The sequence below is a fragment of the Ochotona curzoniae genome, unplaced genomic scaffold (assembly GCF_017591425.1).
Source record: "Ochotona curzoniae isolate NIBS_2020 unplaced genomic scaffold, NIBS_Ocur_1.0 patch433, whole genome shotgun sequence".
NCBI lineage: Eukaryota > Metazoa > Chordata > Mammalia > Lagomorpha > Ochotonidae > Ochotona > Ochotona curzoniae.
The window spans coordinates 87,287-112,130 of record NW_024467010.1 but is presented as its reverse complement, the minus strand read 5'-3'; the positions used below and the strand labels follow the sequence as shown (position 1 = coordinate 112,130).

The window sequence follows — 24,844 nt, the reverse complement described above, 5'->3', positions numbered from 1 at the left end:
GTAAGTAAAAATCTTTGGAAAGGTTCTCTTAGCTATGAAAGTTTTTTTGTTTTTAAAAGATATTTAATTGGAAAGGGAGATTCACCGCGAGAAAGACTTTCCCTCCACTGGTTCACTCCCCAAATGGCTGCAATGGCCCGGGCTGAGCCGATCTGAAGCCAGGAGCCAGTAGCTTCCTCCAGGTCTCCCACACGGGTGCAGGGTCGTCCTCGACTGCTTTCCCAGGCCACAGGCAGGGAGGTGGATGGGAAGTGGAGTAGCTGGGACACGAATCAGTGCCCATTTGGGATCCCGGTCCATGTAGGTGGAGGATTAATCACTTGGGCCAATATGCCAGTCCCTAATTTTTTTTCTCCAAAAAGAAAAGATCAAAACTGAAGCTTTTGTCCCACCAACTTGTACGAAAGCTTGAGCCTCCCTGCCCTGGTCCGAGGCCTGCATAGGCGTGCGTCCGCCTTAGCAAAGGAAACAGTATTAAAGATAAGGAAGACAGCTCTTCTTGGGAAGAGAGTCATCGCTTGTGCAATGCCTGTGACTGCTGGCCAAGTCAGGAACAGGAATTGCACCCAGGTCTCCCCGTGGGCACTTGGGCCCTCTGTGCCTTCCGCAGAACCTGAACCAGGCACCCCAATACAGAGCAGCATCTTAACTGCTGTCCCCCGCCTTGTGCCTCGAGGTGGAGCTGCCAGACCCATTGGTGCCTCTGACTCTGCCTCTCTGAGGAGCTTTCCGCAGCGGCTTCACTGTGCTGCGCTCCCAGCAGCAATGCTGAGCAGAGGCCAGTGCCTCCTTGCTTCTCTGTTCTGCTGGCATCAAGTTGGCTGGCTGTGAGTGAGAGAGGATGGCCCAGGGACACTCCACCCTGCAGTCGCTTGCCCCAGCTGGGCCCGGAGTAGGCGTCAGTCATCTTGGGGGTCCCACTACCTCTCCTGGCAGCTTGCTTCTGTTTGAAATTTTTCTGAAAAGACAAGTGATCCTCAGTATGATTGAATTAAGACCCCCAGTGCTGCGGGAGTGCTGCGGGCTAGTTCTGTTAACGCTCCATGACATCCCTCATCTTGAGTTTCCTATTCGTTCCTGATTAATCTCTTCCAAGGACGTGGCCTGACTTGCATGTTCAAAGGGACGCTCTGGCTCTCTAGGGTCTCAGGGTGCCAGGCCTGTGCTCCATCTGATTTGTGACTCTGTGCAGCCTGGTGTTTGCGTAAAACCAATTGGACTTGGTGGGTTTTCCCTGGCAGGTTTCAGCCCTGACCAAGTGTGTGCGCCACCATGGCCCTCTATTTCGACCACCAAATTGACACCCTGGAAGCAGTTGGGTCCGCATCGCACATCAATTGGCACCCAGTTCAGCCGTTCTTGGCAGTGGCCTTCAAGAGCTGTACTTCAGGAGGCAGCGTGGATATATACCAGGAGCAGGTTGGTACATGGCAGACCCAGGGCTGATCTCAGCAGCTCAAGGCGCATGCTTCTCATTTGCTCGTGTGTGTGTGCGCACGTGTGTGTGAGAGATCAGACTGGATCCCCAGATTCTTTTTGTTTACTTGAAAGACAGAGTTAGAGATCTTATATCCACTTTCCCGGATGAGCCTAAACCTGGGCCTGGGCCAGGCCGCAGCCAGGAGCCGTGGTGTCTGTCCAGACTTGCTCACGTGCATGGCTGGGCCATCTGCTTTGCCAGGCCCATTAGCAAAGAGCTGGATCAGAAGTGGAGCACCCAGGACTTCAGCTTTTTCTTTTTCTTCTTCTTTTTTTTATTAAAGTTTATTTTTACGTTTATTGGAGAATGAGGTTTGCAGAGACAGATAAAGATCTTCCACCTGTCCACTAGGCTGTCATGCTGAGCCCTTCAACTTTCTCATGAAAGAAACAAACACCTCTCATTGGTCTCACTGAGGTCCAGTCTCCCAGTGTGACAGCAGCTCTGGCATGTGGCTGTTCTCTCTCTCTGAGAGGCAGAGAAATAAGGATAGACACATCTTTGGTCTGCTGGCTCACTTCCCACATGGCCCACAGGCTGGAATAAACCAGGCTGACACCCAGAGCCTGCAACTCCAGCCTAGTTTTCCACCCAGCGCGGTGGCCTAGTGGCTAAAGTCCTTGTCTTGAACGCGACAGTATCCCATACAGACACCAGTTCTAATCCTAGCAGCTCCACTTCCCACCCAGCTCCCTGGCTTGTGGCCTGGGAAAGCATTTGAGGACTGAATCATCGGACAGAAGATCTTCCTCTCTCTCCTCTGTCAGCAAGAAGCTGAAATCAGAAATGGCAGTGGGATTTGAACCTACTCCCTCGGGCATGGGATGTGGATACCCCGAGTGATGCTGTGACCACTTCTCCCGAGCCTGAAAATCGGGAGATTTTCAAAGTAGACACTGGTGCGTGGCCATGGCGGCACTTTGGGGGTGAACCTTTTGGGAGAGCCCGTTCTGTGTCTCTGTGACTCTGCCTCTCAAGTAAGTGAACAAATAGATCTTTGACAAGCAAAAACTTCAGAGTGTTTGCCTTGGGGCAGAGGGTTAAGCCAGTGCTAGCAGTGCCAGCATCCCACTCTGTCCCGGATGCCTCTCTTTTTCCCTGTCTTTTTTTTTTTTTAAAGATTTATTTTATTTTCATTACAAAGTCAGATATACAGAGAGGAGCAGAGAGGAAGATCTTCCGTCTGATGGTTCACTCCCCCAGTGACTGCAATGGCCAGTTCTGTGCCGATCAGGAGCCAAGAGCCAGGAACCTCCTCCTTCAGGCCTCCCACACGGGTGCAGGGTCCCAAGGCTTTGGGCCGTCCTCGACTGCTTTCCCAGGCCACGAGCAGGGAGCTGGATGGGAAGTAGAGCTGCCAGGATTAGAACCAGCATGTCCAAGGCGAGGACTTTGGCCACTAGGCCACTGCGCCTGGCCCTTTCCCTGTCTTTTAAAAAAGATTTATTTGTTTATTTGAATGCAGTAGTTACGGAAAGAAGGGGGAAAGAGAGAGATTGAGGCTCGGAGGAGGAGAGATCTTCTTTGGCTGGTTTGCTCACTAGATGACTGAAACAGCCTGGGGTTGGGCCAGGCCGGAGCCAGGAGTCGGAACTCCCGCTTGAGTACGTGGGCCCCAAGTACTGGGGCATCTGCCCGTGCTTCTCCCAGAGCATTAGCAAGGAGCCGTGTTGGAAATGGAGCAGCTGTAAGATGAACTGGTGCCCATAGGGGGTACCGCTGTCACAGACAGGAGCTTTCCCCTCTAGGCCACAACACCAGCCCCAGATAAATAAATAAATCTTAAGAAAAAACAAGACACTTGACAATACCTGTATTGCTGAGCTCCTCCTCCTGCACCGTAGGGTCAGCGTGTGCCTGATGTACGTATCGAGAGCTCCTCCCGGGTTACCTTGCTCCGCTGGCACCCCGCGCGACTGCTCCTGGCTATTGGCTGGGAGACGGGAGAAGTGACGGTCTTCAACCAGCAGGACAAGGAGCAGCACGTGGTGCCTGCGACACACACGTCCGACGTCACCGTCCTCAGCTGGAGCACCAGTGGCAGCTGCCTCGTGTCTGGAGACAAGGTGAGGGAGCAGTTGGTGTCGGCATCCCTGGCCGTGCTCTGACAGACTCCCATGGGGAGGAATGCCACAGACTTGGTTGCTTGAAATGTGTTTTGCCAGATGCCATTGACCTTGTCTGTGTGATTACAGAATTAATTTTGTGTCAGAAACAAGGCTCGAGAATGTCGTCCTCACATCCCCCTGTGACACATGTCTGCGATTTGGGAAGTGAACTCTGTCGAGAAGTCACACTGAGCCACTGGGAGAGCGTCTCGGACACTGTCCCTCTGCACACTCCTGGCCAGAATCCCCAGCTCTGGGTGTAGGGGCATGAGGCAATACGCAGGGCTGCTGTGCGCCACAGGCGGGCCCCTCGCAGCCCCCTGCCTCTGACTCACCATCGTAGGCCGCAGTCGGCAGCGTGTGCCTGAGCTGTGGAGTCAGGCTGGCAGAGGCTGAGCCCCAGACGCAGCCTGCACAGGCGGAAGGACAGAGACCACGCCTGTGCTCTGGGTCACTGCCCATATTCCACATGGGAGCATATGTGGGCCCGGCTCAGGCTGGCACTTCCATGGGGTGCATGTAGGGCAGGGGGCACAGGGCCATGCGTTAGCAGGAAACGAGCCGGGAGCCTGAAGTTCAGCTTGGCCGTTCCGCATTCCTGTGTGAGTCGCCTCCACGCGACTTTGACTTAGAAGGTTTTGTAGCAGGTGAGCAGTGTGAGAAAAACCCTTCCTCTAGATTCACACCTGCTTCCTGTCTTACCTGAATGCCTTTTTGCTAAATAATTGTTTACCATGGGCACTGTGATTCCTTTTTTTAAAAACTTTGTTTTTAAAAGCTTTATTTATTTTTAAGGCAAAATTATAGAGAGGGAGAGGGGAGATCATGCATCCTTTGATTGACTCCATAAATGGCTCTGTAGCCAAAGCCGGGAGTCCCCCAGGTGGGTGCAGGGACCCAAGCTTGGGCAGTCTTTCACTGCTTCCCCAGGTGGTTAGGAACTGGAGCCAACACCCACGTAGGATGCCAGCACTGCAGGCTACAGCTTAAACAGCTACTTAAATTGTATTATTGGAAGGGCAGATTTATGGAGAGAAAAAAGAAAGACAGAGAAAGATCTTTCATCTGCTAATTCACTTCCCAAATGGCCCCAGTGACTGGAATTTAGCCAGTCTGAAGCCAGGAGCCTCTTTCAGGTCTCCCACGCGTGAGTGCAGTCCCAAGGCTGTGGGCCGTCCTCCACTGCTTTCCCAGGCCACAGGCAGGGGGGTGGATGGGAAATGGAGCAGCCAGGATTCAAACATCACCCACATGGGATCCCGGCACAATAGACAAAAACCTAGCCTACCACGGAAAGTGCTGGCCATCTTGGGAGTGTCACGCGGCCTCCATTCACCCCTCCAGGGATTCCTACCCATGCCGCACCCGTCTCAGTGGCAAGCTGCTTGCTCAAGGGCCACAGGAGCAGTACCATCAGAGTCCTGGTATGCTAGTGCCACCATGCTGTCACCTAGAACGATCTGATGTCACATTAGAATGCTCATGCAGCAGTGACTTGGGCAGCGGGCACTGTCCTCTGGGGTGTGACTATATGAAAACAAATTGCGCAGGATAACACAGAATTCCCACACAGTCAAAACAGCCCTGCACAAAGGCCCACCTTGGGCCATGTCAAGAGGTGCAGCAAGGCACCTGGGCAGAGCTGAGGGTGTGACAGAGGAGCCAGCAGGCACGTTTGGAGCTCAGCTTCCCGACTGGCCGGATCCGAGAGCCGGAGGCATCCCTCCCTGCCAGCCGGAGGAGGGCGAGCTCCTACTCCCAGTGGTTGTGTCTGTCCTTAGGGCAGAACGAGGTGTGTGGCATCTGTCAGGGCAGCAGTGACTGCGTCCTGCACAGATCTCGCCCACATGGCCGTCTGCCAGCCCTTCCCAAACGGCAGCCGTGTGGTACTCGGGGACCGCTGCATGCCGGCCAGAGCCTTCGTGCTGCCGCGACCCCTCGGGCTCCACGCTGGGGGCGTGGCACCACCTGCTCGGGACGTGCAGCCACTGTGGTTCTGCTGAGTGCGTGGTTTGTCTCACTGTGTGAACATTATTTGTAATGTTTTGTTTTCTGGAGACAGCGTTCTAAACACAAGCCCTGATTTTCCTCTCCTCACGCGGCCACGGGAAGACGCCTCCCCGTAATGTGTTTCTGACTGTGTGCTCACACTGGATTTTTTTTTTTTTAAGGAGTTGTTAATTTTTTTTTTTTAAAGATTTATTTTTATTATTTTGTTATTGGAAAGGCGGATGTACAGAGAGGAGAGACAGAGAGGAAGATCTTCCATCCGATGATTCACTCCCCAAGTGAGCGCAACAGGCCGATACTATGCCGATCCGAAGCCAGGAGCCTCTTCCGGGTCTCCCACGCGGGTGCAGGGTCCCAAAGCTTTGGTCCGTCCTCGACTGCTTTCCCAGGCCACAGGCAGGGAGCTGGAAGGGAAGCGGGGCTGCCGGGATAGAACCGGCGCCCATATGGGATCCCGGGCGTGCAAGGCGAGGACCTTTAACCACTTGCGCCACCGCGCCGGGCCCTGGATTTTTTTTTTTTTTTTTTAAGATTTATTTTTGTTGGAAAGTCAGAGTTACAGAGAGAAGAGACAGGGAGAGATCATTTGTCTGCTGGTTCATTCCCCAAACAAATGAATGGCTGCAGCAGCCAGAGCCAGTCCATCAGAAGCCAGGCGCCTGCTCCTTGGCTCCCACAGTGTGTGCAGAGCCCTGGCACCCGAGCCATCTTCAGTTGCAGGTAGTGGCTTAGCCCACTCCTCGGCAGTGCGGCCCGGTCAGGACTTGCACAGCCTTCCTCAAACGACTGCCATACCTGAGCTTAGTTTGAAGTCCTGTTTCTACGGCTGCTGTGGTGACAGCAGCTTCTCTACCTCCCAGTGTGGGGCTCCCTTATGGGCGCTGGTTCTAATCCCGGCTGCTCCACTTCCCATCCAGCTCCCTGCCTGTGGCCTGGGAAAGCAGTCGAGGACGGCCCAAAGCCTTGGGACCCTGCACCTGCATGGGAGACCTGGAAGAAGCTCCTGGCTTCTGGCTTCGGATCGGCTCAGCTCCAGCCATTGCCGCGATTTCAGGAGTGAGTCAGCAGATGGAAGACCTCTCTCCGTGTCTCTCCTCTCTCTGTAAAAGTCTGCCTTTCAAATAATTTTTTTTTTTAATTCTAATTCCCTCTACAGTAGATGTTGCCAAACGCTGGGGTCTGTGCACTCCATGCTGGAGGTGTGAGGCGCAACACCCAACCCTTGGGTCCTAGTATTTCCCTCCATAAAAAGGCACCAGGGCTCAGTGGAGGGACGACTGGTTCTGAGCCAGGACAAGGCAGTGAGAGCCATGGGGCCGCGTGAGCAGGAGCTCCCGTCACAACCGAAGGAGCAGATAAAGCAGCTTGGATGACGGTGTCAGGCGGATTAGAATCCTGTAGTCCACACAGGCGCATGTGGGTGGTTGGTGGAACAGAGCCAGTGGCGAAGAGACAAAGCTGTCTTGCTGAAGAGCCCTGGGCTGTTGTGTGGGCCCTGCCTGCGAGGAGGCTGCCGAACCCTGACTCCTCGCTGAGGGCGTGCATGGCAGCTTCCTCCAGGCAGCAAGGTGCCAGAGCATGACCACTCCCCCAGGAGATGCCAGGGCATGACCAGGCCACCCAGGTCGGCGTCCTTCCCCTTGTCCCCAACTACCCAACTCACAGATCTGAACACTGTCCCGGCCCAGTGCACGCAGGATGTCTCGGGGCCCCCGGTGATTGTAGCAGGGTCAGTTCATCAGTTCTCAGAGGTGTGTCACAACAGGAACCAGCGTTACAGCCCAGGGGTTAGTCTTCTGCTTGCGCCTCCAGCATCGCAGACTGGAGCACCAGTTTTAACTCCATGCTGCACTACCTCCAACCTAGCTGCCGGTGGATGCTCCTGGGAAAGCAGGAGTTGGTGACCCAAGTCCTTGGGCGCCCGCCACTTACACGGAGACCCAGAACGGAGCTCCAGGCTCCTGGCTTCGGCCTGGTGAGCCCCAAGCTGACATCCATTTACAGAGTGGGCCAGTGGGTGGATCTGTCTGCCTTTCCCTCTGTCAGTTTGCATTTCAAATAAACAAAGGGGGCACCCCGCAACACGTGGATCTAACAGAAGCCTGTGTTGTTTTTGTGTATGGGGTTCTCTACACTTTCAGCATCTAAAATCTGAATTTATCCTGAATTTTTAAAATCTTAAAAAAAAAAAACTGTTGGGATTGCAGGTGGGGAGAGAGTATAGATGAGGTTTTTGTTTTGTTTTGTTTTTACTTTTTTATTTTATCCATTTGAAAGAGTTACAGAGAAAGAGGTAGAGCTTGTTTTTCTGCTGGTTTACTCTCTCATTGTGGCCAAGGCCAAGCCAGGCGAAGGCCAAGAACCAGCGCTTCTTGCAGTCTCCCCGATGGGCACTCGGGGCCCGAGAGCCTGGCCATCTCTGCTGCTTCCCCGGACATATCAGCAAGGCAGTGACTTAACCCACTAAGCCACAGCGTTGGCCCCTTCTCTGTCTTTCTCTCTTTCTTTCGATATATTTTTTATTTTCATTACAAAGTCAGATACATAGAGAGGAAGAGAGACAGACAGGAAGATCTTCTGTCCTATGACTCACTCCCCAAGTGGCTGCAGCGACTAGAACTAAGTCGATCTGGAGCCAGGAGCCATGAGCTTCTTCCAGGTCTCCCACGTGAGTCCCAAGGCTTTGGGCCGTTCTGGACTGCTTTCCCAGGCTACAGGCAGGGAGTTGGGTGGGAAGTGGAGTAGCTGGGATTAGAACCAGCACTCATATGGCATCCTGACATGTGCAAGGCGAGGACTTTAGCTGCTAGGCAATTATGCCAGGCCCCTCACTCCTTTCTTTAAAGGCTGTTGAATTGGTGACGTGTTAACTAAGCAGAGCTCAAAGTTTTGTGTAAAAACAAAAAAACAAAACAAAAAAAAAACTGTAAGCTTGTAGTATAGTAGGCGATGCTCCATGGGGGACATGACGTCCTGATTGGAGGGAGTGTCCTGGTCTCATCCCCAGCTCTGCTCCTGAGCCTACCTGATGCACGCCCTGGGGCCCTGTGCTCGGCACCCATCACTGGCAGAGACTCAGATGGGCTTCCTGGCTCCTGGCTTTGGCCAAGCCCAGCCCTCCCGTGGCTATTAGGAGCATTTGGATAATGAACCACTGGCTGACAGGCCTGTCTGTCTGTCTGTCTCTCTCTCTATCTATCTGTTTCTTCCTTTACAATAAATCTAGTAAACAAAGGAGAAATGCTTTGCCCAGGAACAGCCTGGTGCTGCCCCGTGTGTCCAGCCCTGATGACGTTGCTTTTTGCAGCTCGGGGTTCTGCTGTTGTGGAGATTGGATCAGAGGGGTCGAGTCCAAGGTGCGCCCTTGCTGAAACACGAGTATGGAAAACACCTCACTCAATGTATTTTCCGCTTGCCCCCTCCTGGCGAGTAAGTCCAGGGCTCCCTGGGCGTGGCGCCTGCCCCTGCCCCCGGAAACGCTGCTGCAGTCCTGACCACATTGCCATGCTTACTTCCAGGGACCTGGTCCAGTTGGCCAAGGCGGCTGTGAGTGGTGACGAGAAAGCCCTGGACATGTTTAACTGGAGGAAAAGCAGCTTTGGAAGTTTCCCGAAGATGGGCTCCCAGGAGGGGCTGTCACTGTTTGTCAGTCTGACAGATGGTGCGGGACTTTACTGCCCTGCTGGAAGGCAGAACGCTGGGGGAGGGGAATGTGTACGCACGGGTGATGGAGACCATGTGCCAGGCTCTGTGCCCAGAATGGAAGGGTGAAAGCAGAAGGAGCAGCTGTGGGGAAAGAGAGGAAGAGGGATGGAGGGAGTCCGGAGCATGGCGGTCAGCACAGCCGTGCCCTACAGGAGGGGGCAAGGCACGGGCCACAGTCAGGGTCACCTTTGAGCCCCAAGTGCAGGCGTTGTGGGTGCATCTGACTTCAGTAGCCCGAGCTGAGCAGAGCTGCCAGGCTGTAGCATCAGTCAGAGATGACAGCCTGAGCAGTTACCTGCAAACACTGGGAAGGCTGCTAGGTGACCCACTCCTGTGCCCCCAGGGACTGTGCACTACGTAGACAAGAAAGGCAAGACGGCGTGTGTGGCTTCCACAGACGGCTCCGTCCAGACGATGTTCTACGTTGAGAAGAGGGAGTCGCTGGTCGTGGTCACAGAGAACCTGCTGCTGTCGCTGTACACGGTTGCGCCTGCCGGGGAAGCTGAGGAAGTGATGAAGGTAGTGGGAGTGTGGGCCTGAAAGGCCTGCCCTGGCTGCTCTCTGTCAGGGCTGTGCGGCTGCAGAGGTGTCGGTCTACCATCAGTGCTCAGCTCGTAGGGGAACCAGAGAGGACAGTGCTGGTGTGGGAGCAGGAGGCACCCGGGCATGCTTGCAGGCCGTGCCCTCCCCTTTTAGCGCGAGGACTATGGACAAAGACCCGCAGCACTCCCTTCCAGCAGCTCTTGACCCCATGGTAGGCGAGCTGAGGTGGCCGTGCTGCCCCTGTTTTCCGGCCAAGTGCAGCTGAAGCGCATCTAGGAGGTCACTCGGCACCCATCGGTAGGTGTGGTCTGTCAGAGTCTGCTGGCAGCGTCTCAGCACCAGCCTTTCCTCTGTGCCCACAGGGATGCACCTTCTTACCTGGGGTGGGCATCGGGGGTCATCACAGTGTTTGGTTGGATAGTCATGAAAGACACACCGTGTCCCTGAGGGCGCCCCTCCATGTCAGCTCTGGGGCCTTGCCTGGGAAAGGGAGGCCTGGGGAGGCATGTGTGCCATGCAGCTCACCAAGGACGACTCCTTTGCCTCCTGTGAGCTTCCTGTCCTCCCCATAGCAATCCACACTCTTGGAGAAGGCACGATGTCCTTGCAGATGACAGTGCTAGGGTTTTGTGGTTTTGTGTGAGTCCCTGCAGGTCCCATCGTGTCCTCTCAGAGTGTGGGCCTGTGTCGAAGCTCGGGTTCTCCTGCCAGCACCACAGGCCTGCAGCCTAATGGCACGCATTTCCCAGGTGCAGTCTTGGCAGCCGGGGTCTCGCAAGGAAGTGCCAGCTCATCCACGCTCCTGCAGTGTGAGGCCTGGGGGAGAGGACTCCGCGGAGAGGCCACAGCCCTCTCAGCTCAGGCCTGCCACCCTGTGACCTCACTGCACTGTGTTCCCTCCTGGGTCCGTCTGCCGTCAGCCGCTTGGGAGAGAGTGCTGGTGCACGAACTCTGGAGGACACACAGGTCGGCCCGTGACGGCTGGCCTTAGATGCCTGCCCAGCCCCGCCAGCTGCTGGGGACCCAGCTCGTTTCTCTGCACCATGGATAAGGGGACACAGGGCTCCCACCCAACTTCAATCACCCTGGGTGCGTGATGAGGGACGCCCCAGGCTCTAGGTGGCTGGTACTTGTGCAAGAGTTGCCGTTGGCTGTAGCCCATGTGCCTCAGATCTCTTGTCCACCATTCGTGTCCTCCTCTGAGTCCCCGTGATGTCCTGAGCACAAAGGTCAGGGTTCCAGACTGGGACCAGCAGGCTCGGCGAGAGCCCCATGCTTCTCTCAGATCTTCCTTTCCAGGTGAAGTTGAGCGGGAAGACAGGTCACCCAGCAGACATCATCCTGATTGATGACAGCCTCCTTGTGACAGCCCTAGGAGAGCCGGTCCTCAGGTGACAGCAGTCTTCACAGCATGCCACCCCGGTGAGGTGTCCTCAGGACACAGCAGGCCCCCGTGAGTTCAGTCAAATGTGCTTATCGTATCGCAGCTCAGTTAACCCAGCCCAGGGACAGTGCCCCCGCCAGGTGCCTGTGCAGCTGCGTTGCCTGCTCCTCGAGCTTGGAATGCATAAAATCGGGCTTTTGTCTCTCCTGGTCGTGTCACCCAGTGTCAGCAGTAAGCGCCTGTGAACAGGGCACACACAGCCCCGAGGCAGCAGCCGCAGACTCAGTGCCAGCCTCTCCGCCTTCAGCGTGTGTGCCACAGGTGGGCGGCCGCTCACACGGCCTCTCCTGCTGGCTTGCTTCCGTCTGTAGGTTCTGGGATTTAGGACGAGAAGAGAATTACATGCTGAGTCTGGAGGAGGCCTGTGGCTTTGAAAGGGGGGAGAACATGAACTGTGTCTGTTACTGCGCCGCCAAAGGTGAGACGGGCCTGGGGGGGTCCAGCGCAGGCGGGGGTTGGAGGTGCTAAGGCTGCAGGGCCCATGCAGCTCTCGGTGCGCTCCAGCGTCATTCGTCTGAGTGACCTGAGTGCCAGCACAGAGGAGGGAAGCACATGGTGGCCAGAGGGTTAAGCCCACGGTGTGGGGCCGGCTGTGTCACCCTTCTGAGATCCCACAGCCAGGCGGTAGGGAGAGGGGGGGAGCCGTCCACACATGTGCGGATACGTGTGCACACAGGACACAGGAGAGCCAGAAACAAACTGGTGCCCCTTCACCAGGAAAGCAGTGTGAAGCACAGCAGTGAGCTTGTCAGAGCAGGCCACGCGGCCAGCACCTCCACCAGCCGGGCCACGGGGAGCAGTGGCTGCCAGCGAAAGTGCCGCCAGGCACAAGGCTGGAGAGCTGGACTGGGGGAGCGCTGCCCAGGGAAGGGAGCTTATTGCCATTACTCTTCCCACTCAATGACCAGACATTTGTTGTCACCTGCAGGCCTCCTGGCAGCTGGCACTGACAGGGGGCGAGTGGCCATGTGGAAGAAAGTGCCAGGCCCCCTGAGCAGCCTCTGGGTGGAAGGCAAAGACAGGTGGGCCCCTCAGTCGCCTGCTGAACTGGAGGGAAACATCATGCAAATAGAGGTACGGCTCTGCAGCAGCCCTGGGCGCCCTCATCCGCTGCCATGGAAAAGCACAGGAAGTGACCACTGAACCTGTGCCGAGCTTCAGGGCTGAGTGTTGGGCACAGTGGCTGGAGGTGCTAGGCAGGGCGCCTGGCTCCTAGACTGAGTGTCTGAGTGTGGGTCCTAGCTCCGCCCGTAGCTCCAGCTCCACGCTCCTGCTCACCTGGGAGGCAGCAGGCTTGGGTCTCTGCCGTTCTCGTGGGAGACCTGGACTGAGCTCCCAGTTCCCAGCTTTGGCCTGGCTTAGCCCTGCTTTTGGAAGTGTTTGAGCATGAGAGCCAGGGCTGGAGGAGGACCAGACTGGACAAGGTGGCAGCACCCGAGAGCATTCGCATGAGCCGCGGCACCAGTGGCTGTGCTCAAGCGCTGGATGGGATGCAGTTGGGCTAGGCTGTCTCACCTGCCTGGACACACGAAAACCAAGACTGGGAATGGGAGGGTGGGGATTTTGCGGGCTGTCCCGGCTGGGTCATAGCGTGTGCGTGTGTGCGTGTCTGGGTGTATCCCAGATTACTGTGCCTTGCTTCAGCTGTGTCTCTTGCTCGGCTCCATTCCCCAATGTGGACGTGAAGTGGGGCTCCAGGAAGAACCTTCTGGCGGTGAATGTTGTCAGCTCGGTGGTGATCCTTCAGGAGCAGGCCCTGTCATCGCATTTCCACCAGCAAGTGGCCGCTGTGCAGATCTCGCCAAGCTCGCTGTACGTGTCCTTCCCATCGGCGGGGACAGCACACAGCCTGCGCACAGACATGCACATCAGTGGTGTGTTTGCCACCAAGGTGAGTGCTGACGGGAACCTCTGGGGGCTGGGGGGTGCCAGCCTCCCCTCTACGCTGGCTTCTCTCCGAGTCCACTGGGTGCTCTGCTCGTGTCGTGACAACCCAGGGGTATTTTGCAAGGCTTGAGAAGCAGCCCTTAAACTGCCTGCGGGTGGCTCCATGGCCCAAGCCTACGTGATGGACAGAGTGGCGACACTCAGCAAAGCTTAAAGTGGGGGACAGTGGCGAGCCGTGGGGTCCATGCCATTCTTCTTGACCATTAGTTTCCAGTGTGGTGTTTGTTGTAGGATGCTGTCGCCGTCTGGAACGGAAAGCAGGTGGTGATCTTCGAGCCTTCGGGGGCCGTGCTGCGGAGTGCAGGTGAGTGTCACCCCGAGGGGCCGCACTGTGCCACCCTATTGTATGTTCTCACCAGCTAATGAGAGTGGTGCTGGCCTCTGTGGGGTGGTCACTGGTCTGGCATGGATGGGGGACCCTTGAGTTGGCCCTCGTGCCTCAGCCTGCATTTGCAGAGCCCACGCTGCCACACCCTCCTGAACCTGGTCAGGGCAGCTGCGGTTTTCAGAGAGCCACCCTGGTTCCCGACCGCCAAGCATCTCAGATCCAGGGCTCCTGAGCTTCCTTGCAGGCGAGGGTTCGCCTCCCACCTGTCCCCAGGCAGCAGTGGACCGCGCCTGAAGCCAGACCAGACCCCATCAGAGGTGCCATCCGTCTCCTGCACTCCGTGCCATCCACCGGCCAGCTCCCTGGGGGTTTTCTTCCGTGACAGCGCTGCAGGCTCACTTGCTTTTGTATGATGGCTCTGAGGACCCAGGGGCCGGTCCCACTGGCAGGCCACACTCCCTCTGCAGACTCCAGGAAGGATTGTCCTTGCTCCTCCCACTCCTGGGGCTGCCATGGTCCTCCCTGGTGATTGCCGACTCCAGTGTTGTCCACTGAAATCTGCCCCCTTTGCGTGGGCATGGGCGTGACCTTCCTTTGGGGCTTCCTGGCCTGGAGCAAGTTCCCCATGCCAGGACGTGGTCGCAGGGCCAGGGTTGGGCGCTGACGGGCCGCACACCCCATGGATGTGCCAAGCATGGTGCAGCGGCCATCAGTGCTCTCCTTTTATGTATTTATTCTCACTATTTCAGTGACAGAGATCTCCCACCTGTTCCCCAAACAGCCAGAACAGGCAGGGTGGGCCGTGCTAAAGGCAGGAGCCTAGCTCGGCTCTCCCACTGCTTGAGGCCTCCGCCGCTTTCTCCCGGAGCGTGTGAGGAGGAAGCTGGAGTCAGAAACAAAGCTAGGTCCCCCCTCCTCCCCCACTGCGTGTCTGTGGTGAGCTCAGGCGTCCTGAGCAGTGTCTGGCCCCAACTCCCAGCCTCAGGAGGACCTGTCACCATGCTGTCACCGTACTGTCACCCGCTGTGCTGAGACTGCCTGCTGGGCGCCTGCTGCCTTTGGGCTGTTGACACTGGTGGCCTGCAGGCTCTCTGGTAGCCCTGTGTAGCTGGTAGAGAGCCTCTGGTAGCTCTCTGCCCTGTGTCTCACTGGTGACTCATCCCTTCCCCCTTCTCCTGTGAACTCCCTAAAGGCAAGCTAAAGCCACCCAGTTCCTTGTGTGTACTGGCCCACTCACTGTCTGTCCCCCTGCGTGAAAACCTCCTTCGAGCCGGGGGCTGGGGCATGGGGCCTCAGCCACAGCACAGAGCAGGCAGCTAGCAGACGTGAGACCCGTGGTGCTGCTGGAAGGAGTCAAGCCAGTGCCAAGTCCTTCACCTGCCAGGCTTAGGCAGCAAGTTCCTGTGAGGCCCGAGGTGGTGACCAGCTTTGTGTGAGAGCACTGCTTTTCTCCCTTCTAGCAGCTCCTCTTTCTTCCTTCCCTGAACTGTTTGACACATCCCGAGAGCTGCTCTGTCCACTGGCTCATTCCCCTGGACTGGGCTGGCTGAAGCCGGGAGCTGGGCTCAGTCTAGGTCTCCCACAGGGTAGCGAGGGCCCAGGAGCCCTGCTGCCTCCTGGCTGTGCGTTAGCCAGCAGCCAGAACGTGGAGTGGAGCTGGGGCTCAATCCAGGCACTCTCATGTATAATATGTTTGTCTTTTTTTTGTTGTTGTTCAGACTTACTTTACTTAATTAAAAGCATAGTTACAGAGAGAGGAAAAAGCAAATCTCCCAGCCACTGATTTATTCCCCAAACGGTTACAACAGCTGGAGTGAGCCAGGCCAGACAGGAGTTGCCTCTGGGTCTACCCCCTGAGCACAGAGGCCCAGCACTTGAGCCATCTGATGCCGCTTTTTCCAAGCTGTTAGAGGGAGACTGGACAGTCAAACTAGCACCGTGACGGGATGCCAGCATCACAGGTCGCAGCTTTAGCACCACCGTGTTAGCTCCAGTGCAGATGCCTTTGTCGTTGGTCTTTCCTTCTTTTGTTTCTTTCTTTAAGACTATTTACTCATTCGCACTGTAAATCTGCCTTTCCAATAAAAATAAATTTTAAAACTTTTGCAAAGATTTTAAAACTTTTGAGAGGCAGAGTTGCACAAAGAAAAAGAGATCTTCCTCAAATGGCTGCAGTGGTAGGAGCTGGGATGGTCAGGAACTAAGAGTCAGGAGCTTCCTCCTGGGCTCCCACGCAGGAGCCCAAGGCCTTGGGCTGTCCTCCAGTGTTCCCCAGGCCATATGCAGGGAGCTGGATTGGAAGTGGAACAGTCTGAACTTGAATCAGTACTCATATAGAATGCCAAGGCTATAGGCAGAAGCTTAACCTACTGCACCAAGCACTGGCACTGGTGCACTGGCCTTGACCTTAGCCAGAAGGCCAAGAAGAGATGGTGTATTAGTCTGTTTCTTTTTGTTTATTTGTTTGTTTTTTAAGATTTGTTTCTTTTATGGGAAAGATCTTCCGTCTGCTGGTTCACTCAAGTGACTTCAATGGCTGGAGTTGAGCCAGTCCAAAACCAGGAGCTTCTTCCAGGTCTCCCATCAGATGCAGGGTCCCAAGGCTTTGGGCCGTCCAGGCCACAGTCAGGGAGCTGGATGGGAAGTGGAGCAGCCAGGACACGAACCAGTACCCATAAGGGATCCCAGGATGCAAGGCGAGGACTGTAGCCACTGGGCTATCGCACTGTGCGCAGTTGTGTTGGTCTTGTCTGGCATCTTCTCTAGCTCGAACAGCTGCCCTGGAAGAGGCTTCAGAACCTAGAGGAGCTAGCAGTCATCAGCTGCGTTTGATTTCAGGTGCCTTCTTGTGCGAGTCCCCAGTGCTAGCAGTGCATGAAGAAAGCGTTTACACAGTGGAGCCCAGTCGAGTCCAAGTTCGTACCTGGCAGGTGAGTGCGGCTGCTCCAGCAGGGGCTGTGCAGGTGAACCAGGCTGGCTTCAGGCGTGCCTGCAGTAGCTTGCTCCTTGGCTTCACGGGCCAGGCTGCATGTGTCTGTGGCTGCCATGACTTGACGGTCCTGGAGGCAGGGAGAGGGTGTCCCCAGGGCTGGGAAGTCAGGGGAAGTGGTTGCTAGGTTTCCTGCTTATCAGTCAGGATGTGCGGTCTTTGAACTGGTCCTTTCCCACGCATATCTTACAGCCCTGGTCTCCAGGATGATGGAGCCTCCAGCACCCATTTCTGCTCCCTTTGGGTCATGCAGGGTGCTCTCACTCTGCTCACATCCCCCCAAAGGCGCATGGGACCCAGCCCAAGGAACCCATGTGCTACGTGAGCTTTCTGTGTCACCGAGACTGCCACAACTGGGGTGCTGTCCCTTCAGCACCCAGGTGTCAGCAGGCTTTGGCAGAGGGGCACCTCACCCCTCTGCTCCTGCGGTGGCACTGGGCGCCCTTGGCTGAGCTTGACTGTGGGTAGCATGGCCTGGCCCCTTGATGTCTGCGCACTCCCCTGGGTCCTCCTAAGCCAGATGATCTTTCACTTCCCCTCTGCAAAGACCCTTCCTCCAAACAAGGCCACCTTCACAAGCTCCCGGTAGAGCTGTGCTTGTGATGTGTTTCTTTTCTTTTTCTGTAACATTTATTTATTTGAAAGATAGAGATAAAATAGAGGAGAGACAGAAGGAAAGATTGTGGGCTTCACTTCCCAAATGGCTGCAACTGCCAGAACAAGAAAGGCCAGACACCAGGAGCTCAAGGCTTCTCCCAGCTCTCCATGGGGGCCAAGCACTTGCTCCATCCTCCACTGCCCTTCCAGGAACATTAGCAAGGAGCTGGCTCAAAAGTGGAGCCTCCAGGACTTGAACTGGCAGCTGAGTGGAGTGTGGTGCTGTCGGTCCATGTGCCACACTGTGAGCAGCTGTGTCCCCGGCCAGCTCAGGACTGTCTGCCGCAGCTTGGTGTAGCTGCCGTGCAGTTTCTGAGTAGCTGTGACGTCTCTGCTGAGCCCCTGTCTAACCCCCAGAATTGCAGCATCCAGGCAGTCATACTGTAAGCGTGACAGTGACGAGCGCATCATACGGGAGACGGTCCAAGCAGGATGTCCTGAGGGAAAAGGCACAAGGAGCTTTGGCCAAGGGTTTTCTTAGGGGATTCCCTAGGCCTGACATGGACACTGTAAATATTTTAAATTAATGAAGGATTTTGTGTTGACTACCTGGTGAGGAGAGATTATCCAAAGCCCAGAGCCAGGAGCTTCCTCTGGGTCTCCCACAGGGTGCAGGGTCCCAAGGCTTTGGGCGTCCTCAACTACTTTCCCAGGACACAGGTAGGGAGCTGGATGGGAAGTGGAGCTGCCGGGATTAGAACTGGCGCCCATATGGGATTCTGATGCATGTAAGGCAAAATTTAGCTACTAGGCTATCATGCAGGGCGCAGTCCGACCCCTTTTGTCTGTACCATGGCTGCTGCTGTGGCCTCTGTGGTGCAGCCACCCCCAGAGCATTCCCTGGGCACTGCACAGACCCAGGCTCCTGGACAGAGACCCTGGCCACCTCGGTGCTGCCACCACCTGGGACTGTCCTCCATCTGGAACGCTGCCCTGAGACAAGACTTGGTGTTTGTCAAATGCTCCATTGGAGTATTAGCTACACGGTGGATGTGGGCCTGTGCTACACATATCCTGTGAGCCTGCTCCCTGCCTATGCCTACAGGAGACCAGTGTTCTGGTGAAGACCCTCTCCCCAGCCTCCCACCCCAGGCACTGTGTACAAGATACCCCTAACCTGGGGCTCGGGGGTCCAGCTCCCCGCCATCTGCCCCCTCACTGCTGCCCCCGTGCGTGCTTGCTCACCTGGGCAGCACTGAGCGAGCTGAGTCAGTGTGTGTGCCGACCCTGCTCCTGTCTCCCCGAGGACTGAGCGCAGTGGGCGGGTGGCACGTGCCGACAGTGCGTGCAGCGTGTGAAGTGATCTGCCACCGGGGGCTGGTGGCAAAGTGAAACGGGTCGAAGCTGCCTTCCCGAACTTGTGGTTCCCAGGGCACGGTCAAGCAGCTGCTGCTCTTCTCGGAGAACGAGGGGAATCCCTGCCTGCTGGACGTCTGCGGAAACTTCCTGGCTGTCGGAACAGACTTGGCTCACTTTAAAACCTTTGATCTTTCCCGAAGGTACGATTTTTGTCCTAATAAAAGTGTTCTGTTTTCTGATCTTGTCAGGAGGCAGTACGGTAGTTTAGGAAGGGGGCAGACACCGAGAACCTTCCATCCCCCCTCGCATCTTGAAGTGCCTCACGTGGAGGCCTGCGTTCTGTGCTGGCGCTGGAGCAGTGTGGGAAGGGGAGGGTTGGGTAGTTAAGCAGGAACACTGCGCCTGCCCAAGTCCCTGGGCTCCTGTCACAGAGTGGGGCCCTTAGAGCATCGCACGCCCGGATGCTGGGGTGGAACCCGGGCAGCATCTGGCGGGACTGAAGGGAGTGAGGGCAGCACAGAGAGGATGCAGTCTGGCGGCATCATGCAAACGGAACGAGCAGTGAGGCGAAGGGCGTGAGACAGGAGCTGGTTCAGGCCCGTGGGCGGGCAGTGACAGGACATCGGAGACAGCAAGTCCTAACAGGGCAGGGCACAGATCACCCGCGGGCTCGGCACGGAGCAACTCTTGCACCAGGGCAGCACTGCAGGTCCCGGACAGGCTGGGCCAGGATGAACGTGGCCCTGCCCCTCCATGTTCCTCTTGCCGTCACAGCCCGGGGCAGTGGCCCTGGCCTCCCAGCAGCGTCCGTGTGGGAGTCCCCTAGCCAGAGGAGCCTGAAGGCAGATGGTGACAAGCATCCCGGACTGGCTCTGACTAGGCACAACTGAAGAAATAGCAGTAGGGGTCAGGAACGCCGATGAGGCTGCGAACAGGAGGGGTTCCCTAGCAATAGAGGGTCAGGAGCGCCGATGAGGCTGCACACAGGAGGGGTTCCCTAGCAGAGCGTTGTGGGGTGACTGCTGCTTCTCTGAATTGGAAAGCTGTAAAGGACGCGGCGTGCGGAAGGCAGAGGGTGGCCGTGGGCATGGACAGGGCCTTGCTGCAGCAAGCCGCTGTAGCAGAGAGGGACTGAGAATGCGGGTTCAGTTGCTGCTAAACCCATGGGGATTGCAGGCCCGCCACGTCCTCAGGGTGCCTGGCCACATGAATGGGGCAGCAGGGTGGGAGACAGAGAGCTGCTCAACAGAACACCCGGAGACGTGCCCTGCAGTGGGCGATGAACGGTCCTGACCCCTGACCCCTGACCCCTGACCTCTGATCTCCACTGTGCCCGCAGAGAGGCAAAGGTGCACTGTAGCTGCAAGAACCTGGCTGAGCTGGTCCCGGGTGTCGGGGGCCTCACCTCGCTCCGCTGCAACGCCTCCGGGGGCAGGATCAGCTTCCTCCTCAGCCCGGTGAGCCCCAGGCCCACCCTTCGGTGCACCCCTCCCCTCCTGCACACCTTCCCTTCTCCGCTTCACGTGCAGCTGTCCCTCCTTCAGCAAGTCCCTTGCCTCCTCTCTTTGTTTCCCAGCTGATTCTTTGGCAGGAGAGGGGTGACTGGGCTATGTGTGTGGCACAGCTTCTATATGCGGCTCCCATATTGGCCAATGGGAGGGCCTTAGAGGACAGCAGCAGGTGGCACCGTAGCCATCTTTGGGGCTGCTTTGCTCCTGAGCCCCCAGCAGTGTGCTGTCACACTTGGGGTTTGGTCACTGGCTGGCTGGGGTGGCCCAGATCTTTTTCAGCTTGCATTGTTGAGGGGAGTTCCTTTCTGGGAGCCCATGTAGAAGCTAAGCTCTGATGCGTCCCTCCGGCCTGCCCCCCACGGCAGGCTCAACAGTGCAGGAGGAGCAGCAGGGTGGGCAGGCGCAAAGCAGCACAGCACAGGAGGCCCAGCCTGGGGGGAAGCCGGCCTGGGGCGGCCCAGGGATGTGGACTCGGAGCCGAGAGCTCTTAGGAGACTTCCTGCAAATCCCCAACTCGGACACAGTGCAGTGTTGCCGCCTCACAGCCTGGGGGAAGCACCCGGGCAGCTGGCACCTGGCCCTCCACAGTGAGGCTAGCCAGGCCAGAGTTGGAGTGGACACCATGACCAGGTTTGCTTTCTGTAAAGCTAGCAGGCGTTCATGTTTAATTTTTTTAACGATTTATTTATTTTTATTGCAAAGTTAGATATGTAGAAAGAAGGAGACAGAGTGGACTGTCTTTCAACCGTTGATTTGCTCCCCAAGTGGCTACAATGGCTAGAGCTGAGCCAATCTAAAGCCAGGAGCCTGGAGCCTCTTCCAGGTCTCCCATGCGGGTGCAGGGTCCCAAGGCTTTGGGCCGTCCTCAACTGCCTTCCCAGGCCACAAGCAGGGAGCTGGATGGGAAGCGGGACTGCTGAGATTAGAACCGGCACCTATATGGGATCCCGGCGCATGCAAGGCGAGGACTTTAGCCACTAGGTCACACTGCCGGGGCCCCCGTGTTTAATTTTTTAAAACACTTTATCTTTCAGAGTCTACAGTGCTCCTGTTGGTTTACTTTCCAGGTGGCCGCAATGCCCAGTGCTAGGCCAGGAAATGCCAGGAGTCGGGCTTTATTCGGGTATCATGTGGGCACAGGAACCCAGGCACATAGGCCAGCTCTGCTTCTGCAGACCCTTGTCAGGGAGCAGCCAGCACAGGAGCTGGCACTCATATGGGATGCCAGTGTCACGGGCAACAGCTTCAACCGCTGTTCCACAGTGGGGGTCCTAGGCATTTATTTTGCATTCGGTTTGAAAAGTGTGAGTTGAGGAACTGGGAGCAGTTAGGACCCCGACACTGGCCTCAGGCGGCCACGCTGGAGCTCACGTGGTGTGAGTCAGTGTGTACTCACCTGCTCCTCCTGCTTCCACTACTGAGATGTTTATTTCAGTTTTTAAAGACCTGAGGGTCTTTGTGGAAGTGCTAACATAGCTTTTTGTTAGAACAGTTTCTCTTAAAAAACAACTCAAGTGACATTCATGTGAAAAAGTGAGGAGTTCACAGTGAACTCACGGTGTTGCGAGGCAGCTGCCTAGTCTAGGTCTAAATCATTGCCTGTGCCCATTAGTAGTCAGTGCGTATTGCCCGTGCACAGCCCCCCCCCCCCCGTGGGTTTGCCTGTTCTCAACACCCTGTAGGCGTGGACTGGGGCGGCGTGGGGCCTGCCTCCGCGCCTGGCTGCTCCACTCAGTGTTCTCAAGGTTCGTCGAGTTATCCTGGGTGTCAGTGCTGCCTGCTTGTTGGCCGAGTGCTGGTCCTGTGTGTCTCCATCCGTCTCTCCTGGGCAAATCCTGCCTCCGTGAACGGGCGTGGGAGCACCGTCTCTGTCCCCTCGTCCCTCCGTGAACGGGCGTGGGAGCACCATCTCTGAATGTCCCTTGTCCCTCCGTAAACGGGCGTGGGAGCACCGTCTCTGTCCCCCCGTCCCTCCGTGAACGGGCGTGGGAGCACCGTCTCTGTCCCCCCCCCTCCGTGAACGGGCGTGGGAGCACCGTCTCTGTCCCCTCGTCCCTCCATGAACAGGTGTGGGAGCACCATCTCTGAATGTCCCTTGTCCCTCCATGCTCCTGGTCCTGGCTGGCCTCCCTGTGGATGTCCCTGCCACCTCTGGGCCAGCCCTGAAATGTGGATGTGAAATGAGCTGCCCTGCCTCTCAGATTGATTCATTCTGTCAGTTTCTCATCTCGAGCCAACACTGAGAGAGCTGGCACTCTTTGGGGTTTTTAAATTGTTCATTAAAAGGCAGTGACGGTTTTTTCTCCACTGGTTCACTCCCCAAATATGCACATGCGCCCCACATGCTCATTGAGCCAGGTCAGTGGTGGGAGCTCTGTCCAGGTGGTCCGTGTGGAAGCTGGGTCAGACAGAGCTAGGGCTTGGTCCTAGACGCTCCACTGCGGCTCGCCGGCGCTGTCCCCGAACGCACAGCGGCTGCTGCAAATCCCAGAGCGAAGGGAGCTTGATACCCACCTCATGCTGCCAGGAGTGCCCTCCCTGCTGCAGGCTGGGCAATGGCCGCCATGGGCCTGCCCCTTAGCCTTCCTGCTGCCCCCTTTCCCAGACGGACAGCGTCCCCGATTCCAGAATCTGCTTCTACGACGTTGAGATGGACACAGTGGCCATTTTGGACTTCAAGGCTGCACAGATGGGTCAGGGAGAGACACTGTCCTCCAGCAGACAGCAAAGTAACAGGTACGCCTGCGGTCGGAAAGGCTCGCCTGCACCGGAGCCCCAGCAGGTCACTGCCTGCTTGCACAGCTCCCCAGTTACATGGCTACCCTGGTTCAGGGAGGCTCATGTGCATCAAACCCCCAGCGGGTCGCTGGCTGGTCACATGGCCACCTGGGGTCAGAGGGTTTATGCGTGTGGAACCCCCAGCAGGTCACTGCTCAGTTATGTGGCATGCTTCCCCGCCCTCGCAGTCAACAGGGAAGAAGTGCCACAGAAGCGCACTCAGGCAGTCAGGCTAGATCTGGGTCCTTAGTGTGTGCCAGCCAAGTTTGGGCATCTAGGAGGACGGTGGCCAGAGTGTCTGAAAATGCCCCAGGAGTCCCAGGGCAGTCGCTGACAGAGCAATCTCAGGACCGCGAGCCCTCGGTGGGGGGTGTTTGTCTTCATGGGCATCACAGTTATGGGGACATTGTCTCTGGAGGTTTGTGCAGGGTCCTGTGGCCTCCCTTTGGGTCTTTCTCCTTTCCCAGGCTTAGTGGGTCCCCTGCATTGGATGGCACCTCCCACTGGTCGTGTGTCTGCAGTGTGTCCTGCTGCGAAGTGCACGTTCATCTGCTGGGCAGTCCCTGGTTTAGCCTGCATGAGGAAGCACAGGAGAGTGCCACGGGGAGTCACTGTACCCCTGGGGAGCAATGTGGCCAGTGTTCAGACTGAAGAGCGGCAGGTGAAAGCCATGTGGCTTGGCTGAGGGGTTGAGGCAGCGCAGCAGTGAGAAGTGCTGGGACCACTGCTTTGTTCTCTGGCTGCCTGAGCTGGACTAGGGCCCTGCTTCAGTCATGCGCTCTCGTCCGGCTTAGCTAGAGTTGTCTATCCCCCTCACACCAAACCTTTCCGCCTGTACTCTGCTAACCATGACCCCTCCATGGACACCTGACCCCCAGGTCCTGTCAGGTGGCCCCGCCCTGCAGAGCCACGCTAGTCCAGGCCAGCGGTGTTGAGTGTCTTCACTCTCAGCCCGCTCCTTGTCTTTGTTTCAGGGAGTGGCAGGCATCCTTCTGCCCACCAGCGTCCCTCACCAGGCCAGTTCTGCTGCAGAGGAAGTGGCCTGTGTGCCCTGGTGCTGTGCCTGTCACAGCTGACCTGCCCCTGCCCCAAGCTGATCGTACTCCCCAGGGACAGCAGATGAGGCTGGTGGGCACCTCATCTGGACTGCTGCCTGGGTGGCAGGGCCGGGTACTTGGGCCACTTTTTTTTTTTTTAAGATTTATTTTTATTATTTTTTTATTGGAAAGGAGGATATACAGAGAGGAGAGACAGAGAGGAAGATCTTCCGTCCGATGATTCACTCCCCAAGTGAGCGCAACGGCTGATGCTATGCCGATCCGAAGCCAGGAGCCTCTTCCGGATCTCCCATGCTGGTGCAGGGTCCCAAAGCTTTGGTCCGTCCTCGACTGCTTTCCCAGGCCACAGGCAGAGAGCTGGAAGGGAAGCAGGGCTGCCGGGATAGAACCGGCGTTGGGCCACTTTTTGCTGCCTTCGCAGGCACACTAGCAGGGACCTGGATAAGAAGCAGAATTACAGTGCCAGAGTTCAGACAGGCACTCCACTCTGGTATGCCAGCATTGCAAGTGGATGCCTTTAGCTGTGGCCCTACAGTACCAGCCCCTCAGCCTTGCTTTTAGGTCTGAGAAGGTACATTCCAACAGAATGTTCCCAAAGTGTCCCCAGAGGCCCGGTCCCTCTTGAGTGTGTGGGTGGCAGCAGGAATGATCTCAGTAATGGAGGTGAGCCTTCCCTTTCTTGTAGGAACCTCATCTTTGTGAACGAGAGACTGAGGAACCATGTGCCCGTGAACCATTTCTGGGACCAGCGTGAGCCCAGGCTCTTCGTGTGCGAGGCCGTGCAGGTGACACCAGGCACCCAGACACAGCCAATGGACATGCCCCACACGGAGGACAGCACCGGCCCTATGGTACTGCTCTGGTGTGCTGCCTTGGTGTGGGTGGGCTGGACATTGACCAGGCATGAATATGCATGGTGCAGTTAATGGGAATTTGTGTGGCATCTGACTTATCTCTGACCACTCCTAAAAATTTATGGAAAGAAAA

The 24,844-nt window shown here is 56.7% G+C and overlaps 1 protein-coding gene across 1 annotated transcript in view; it reads left to right on the top strand.

Annotated features, from left to right (window-relative positions):
• Positions 1–24,844, top strand: part of LOC121167923 (intraflagellar transport protein 140 homolog) — a 62,703-nt gene that overhangs the window by 2,483 nt on the left and 35,376 nt on the right. Inside the window, exons 2-16 of the mRNA XM_040997645.1 lie at positions 1,242–1,419; positions 3,325–3,546; positions 8,906–9,027; positions 9,117–9,259; positions 9,647–9,822; positions 11,146–11,237; positions 11,602–11,708; positions 12,219–12,364; positions 12,978–13,181; positions 13,469–13,541; positions 16,404–16,495; positions 18,583–18,710; positions 19,850–19,967; positions 22,627–22,757; positions 24,543–24,708. Coding sequence (XP_040853579.1) covers positions 1,273–1,419; positions 3,325–3,546; positions 8,906–9,027; positions 9,117–9,259; positions 9,647–9,822; positions 11,146–11,237; positions 11,602–11,708; positions 12,219–12,364; positions 12,978–13,181; positions 13,469–13,541; positions 16,404–16,495; positions 18,583–18,710; positions 19,850–19,967; positions 22,627–22,757; positions 24,543–24,708 — 2,067 coding nt within the window. The 5' untranslated portion in view covers positions 1,242–1,272. The remainder of the gene's footprint in view (positions 1–1,241; positions 1,420–3,324; positions 3,547–8,905; positions 9,028–9,116; positions 9,260–9,646; positions 9,823–11,145; positions 11,238–11,601; positions 11,709–12,218; positions 12,365–12,977; positions 13,182–13,468; positions 13,542–16,403; positions 16,496–18,582; positions 18,711–19,849; positions 19,968–22,626; positions 22,758–24,542; positions 24,709–24,844) is intronic.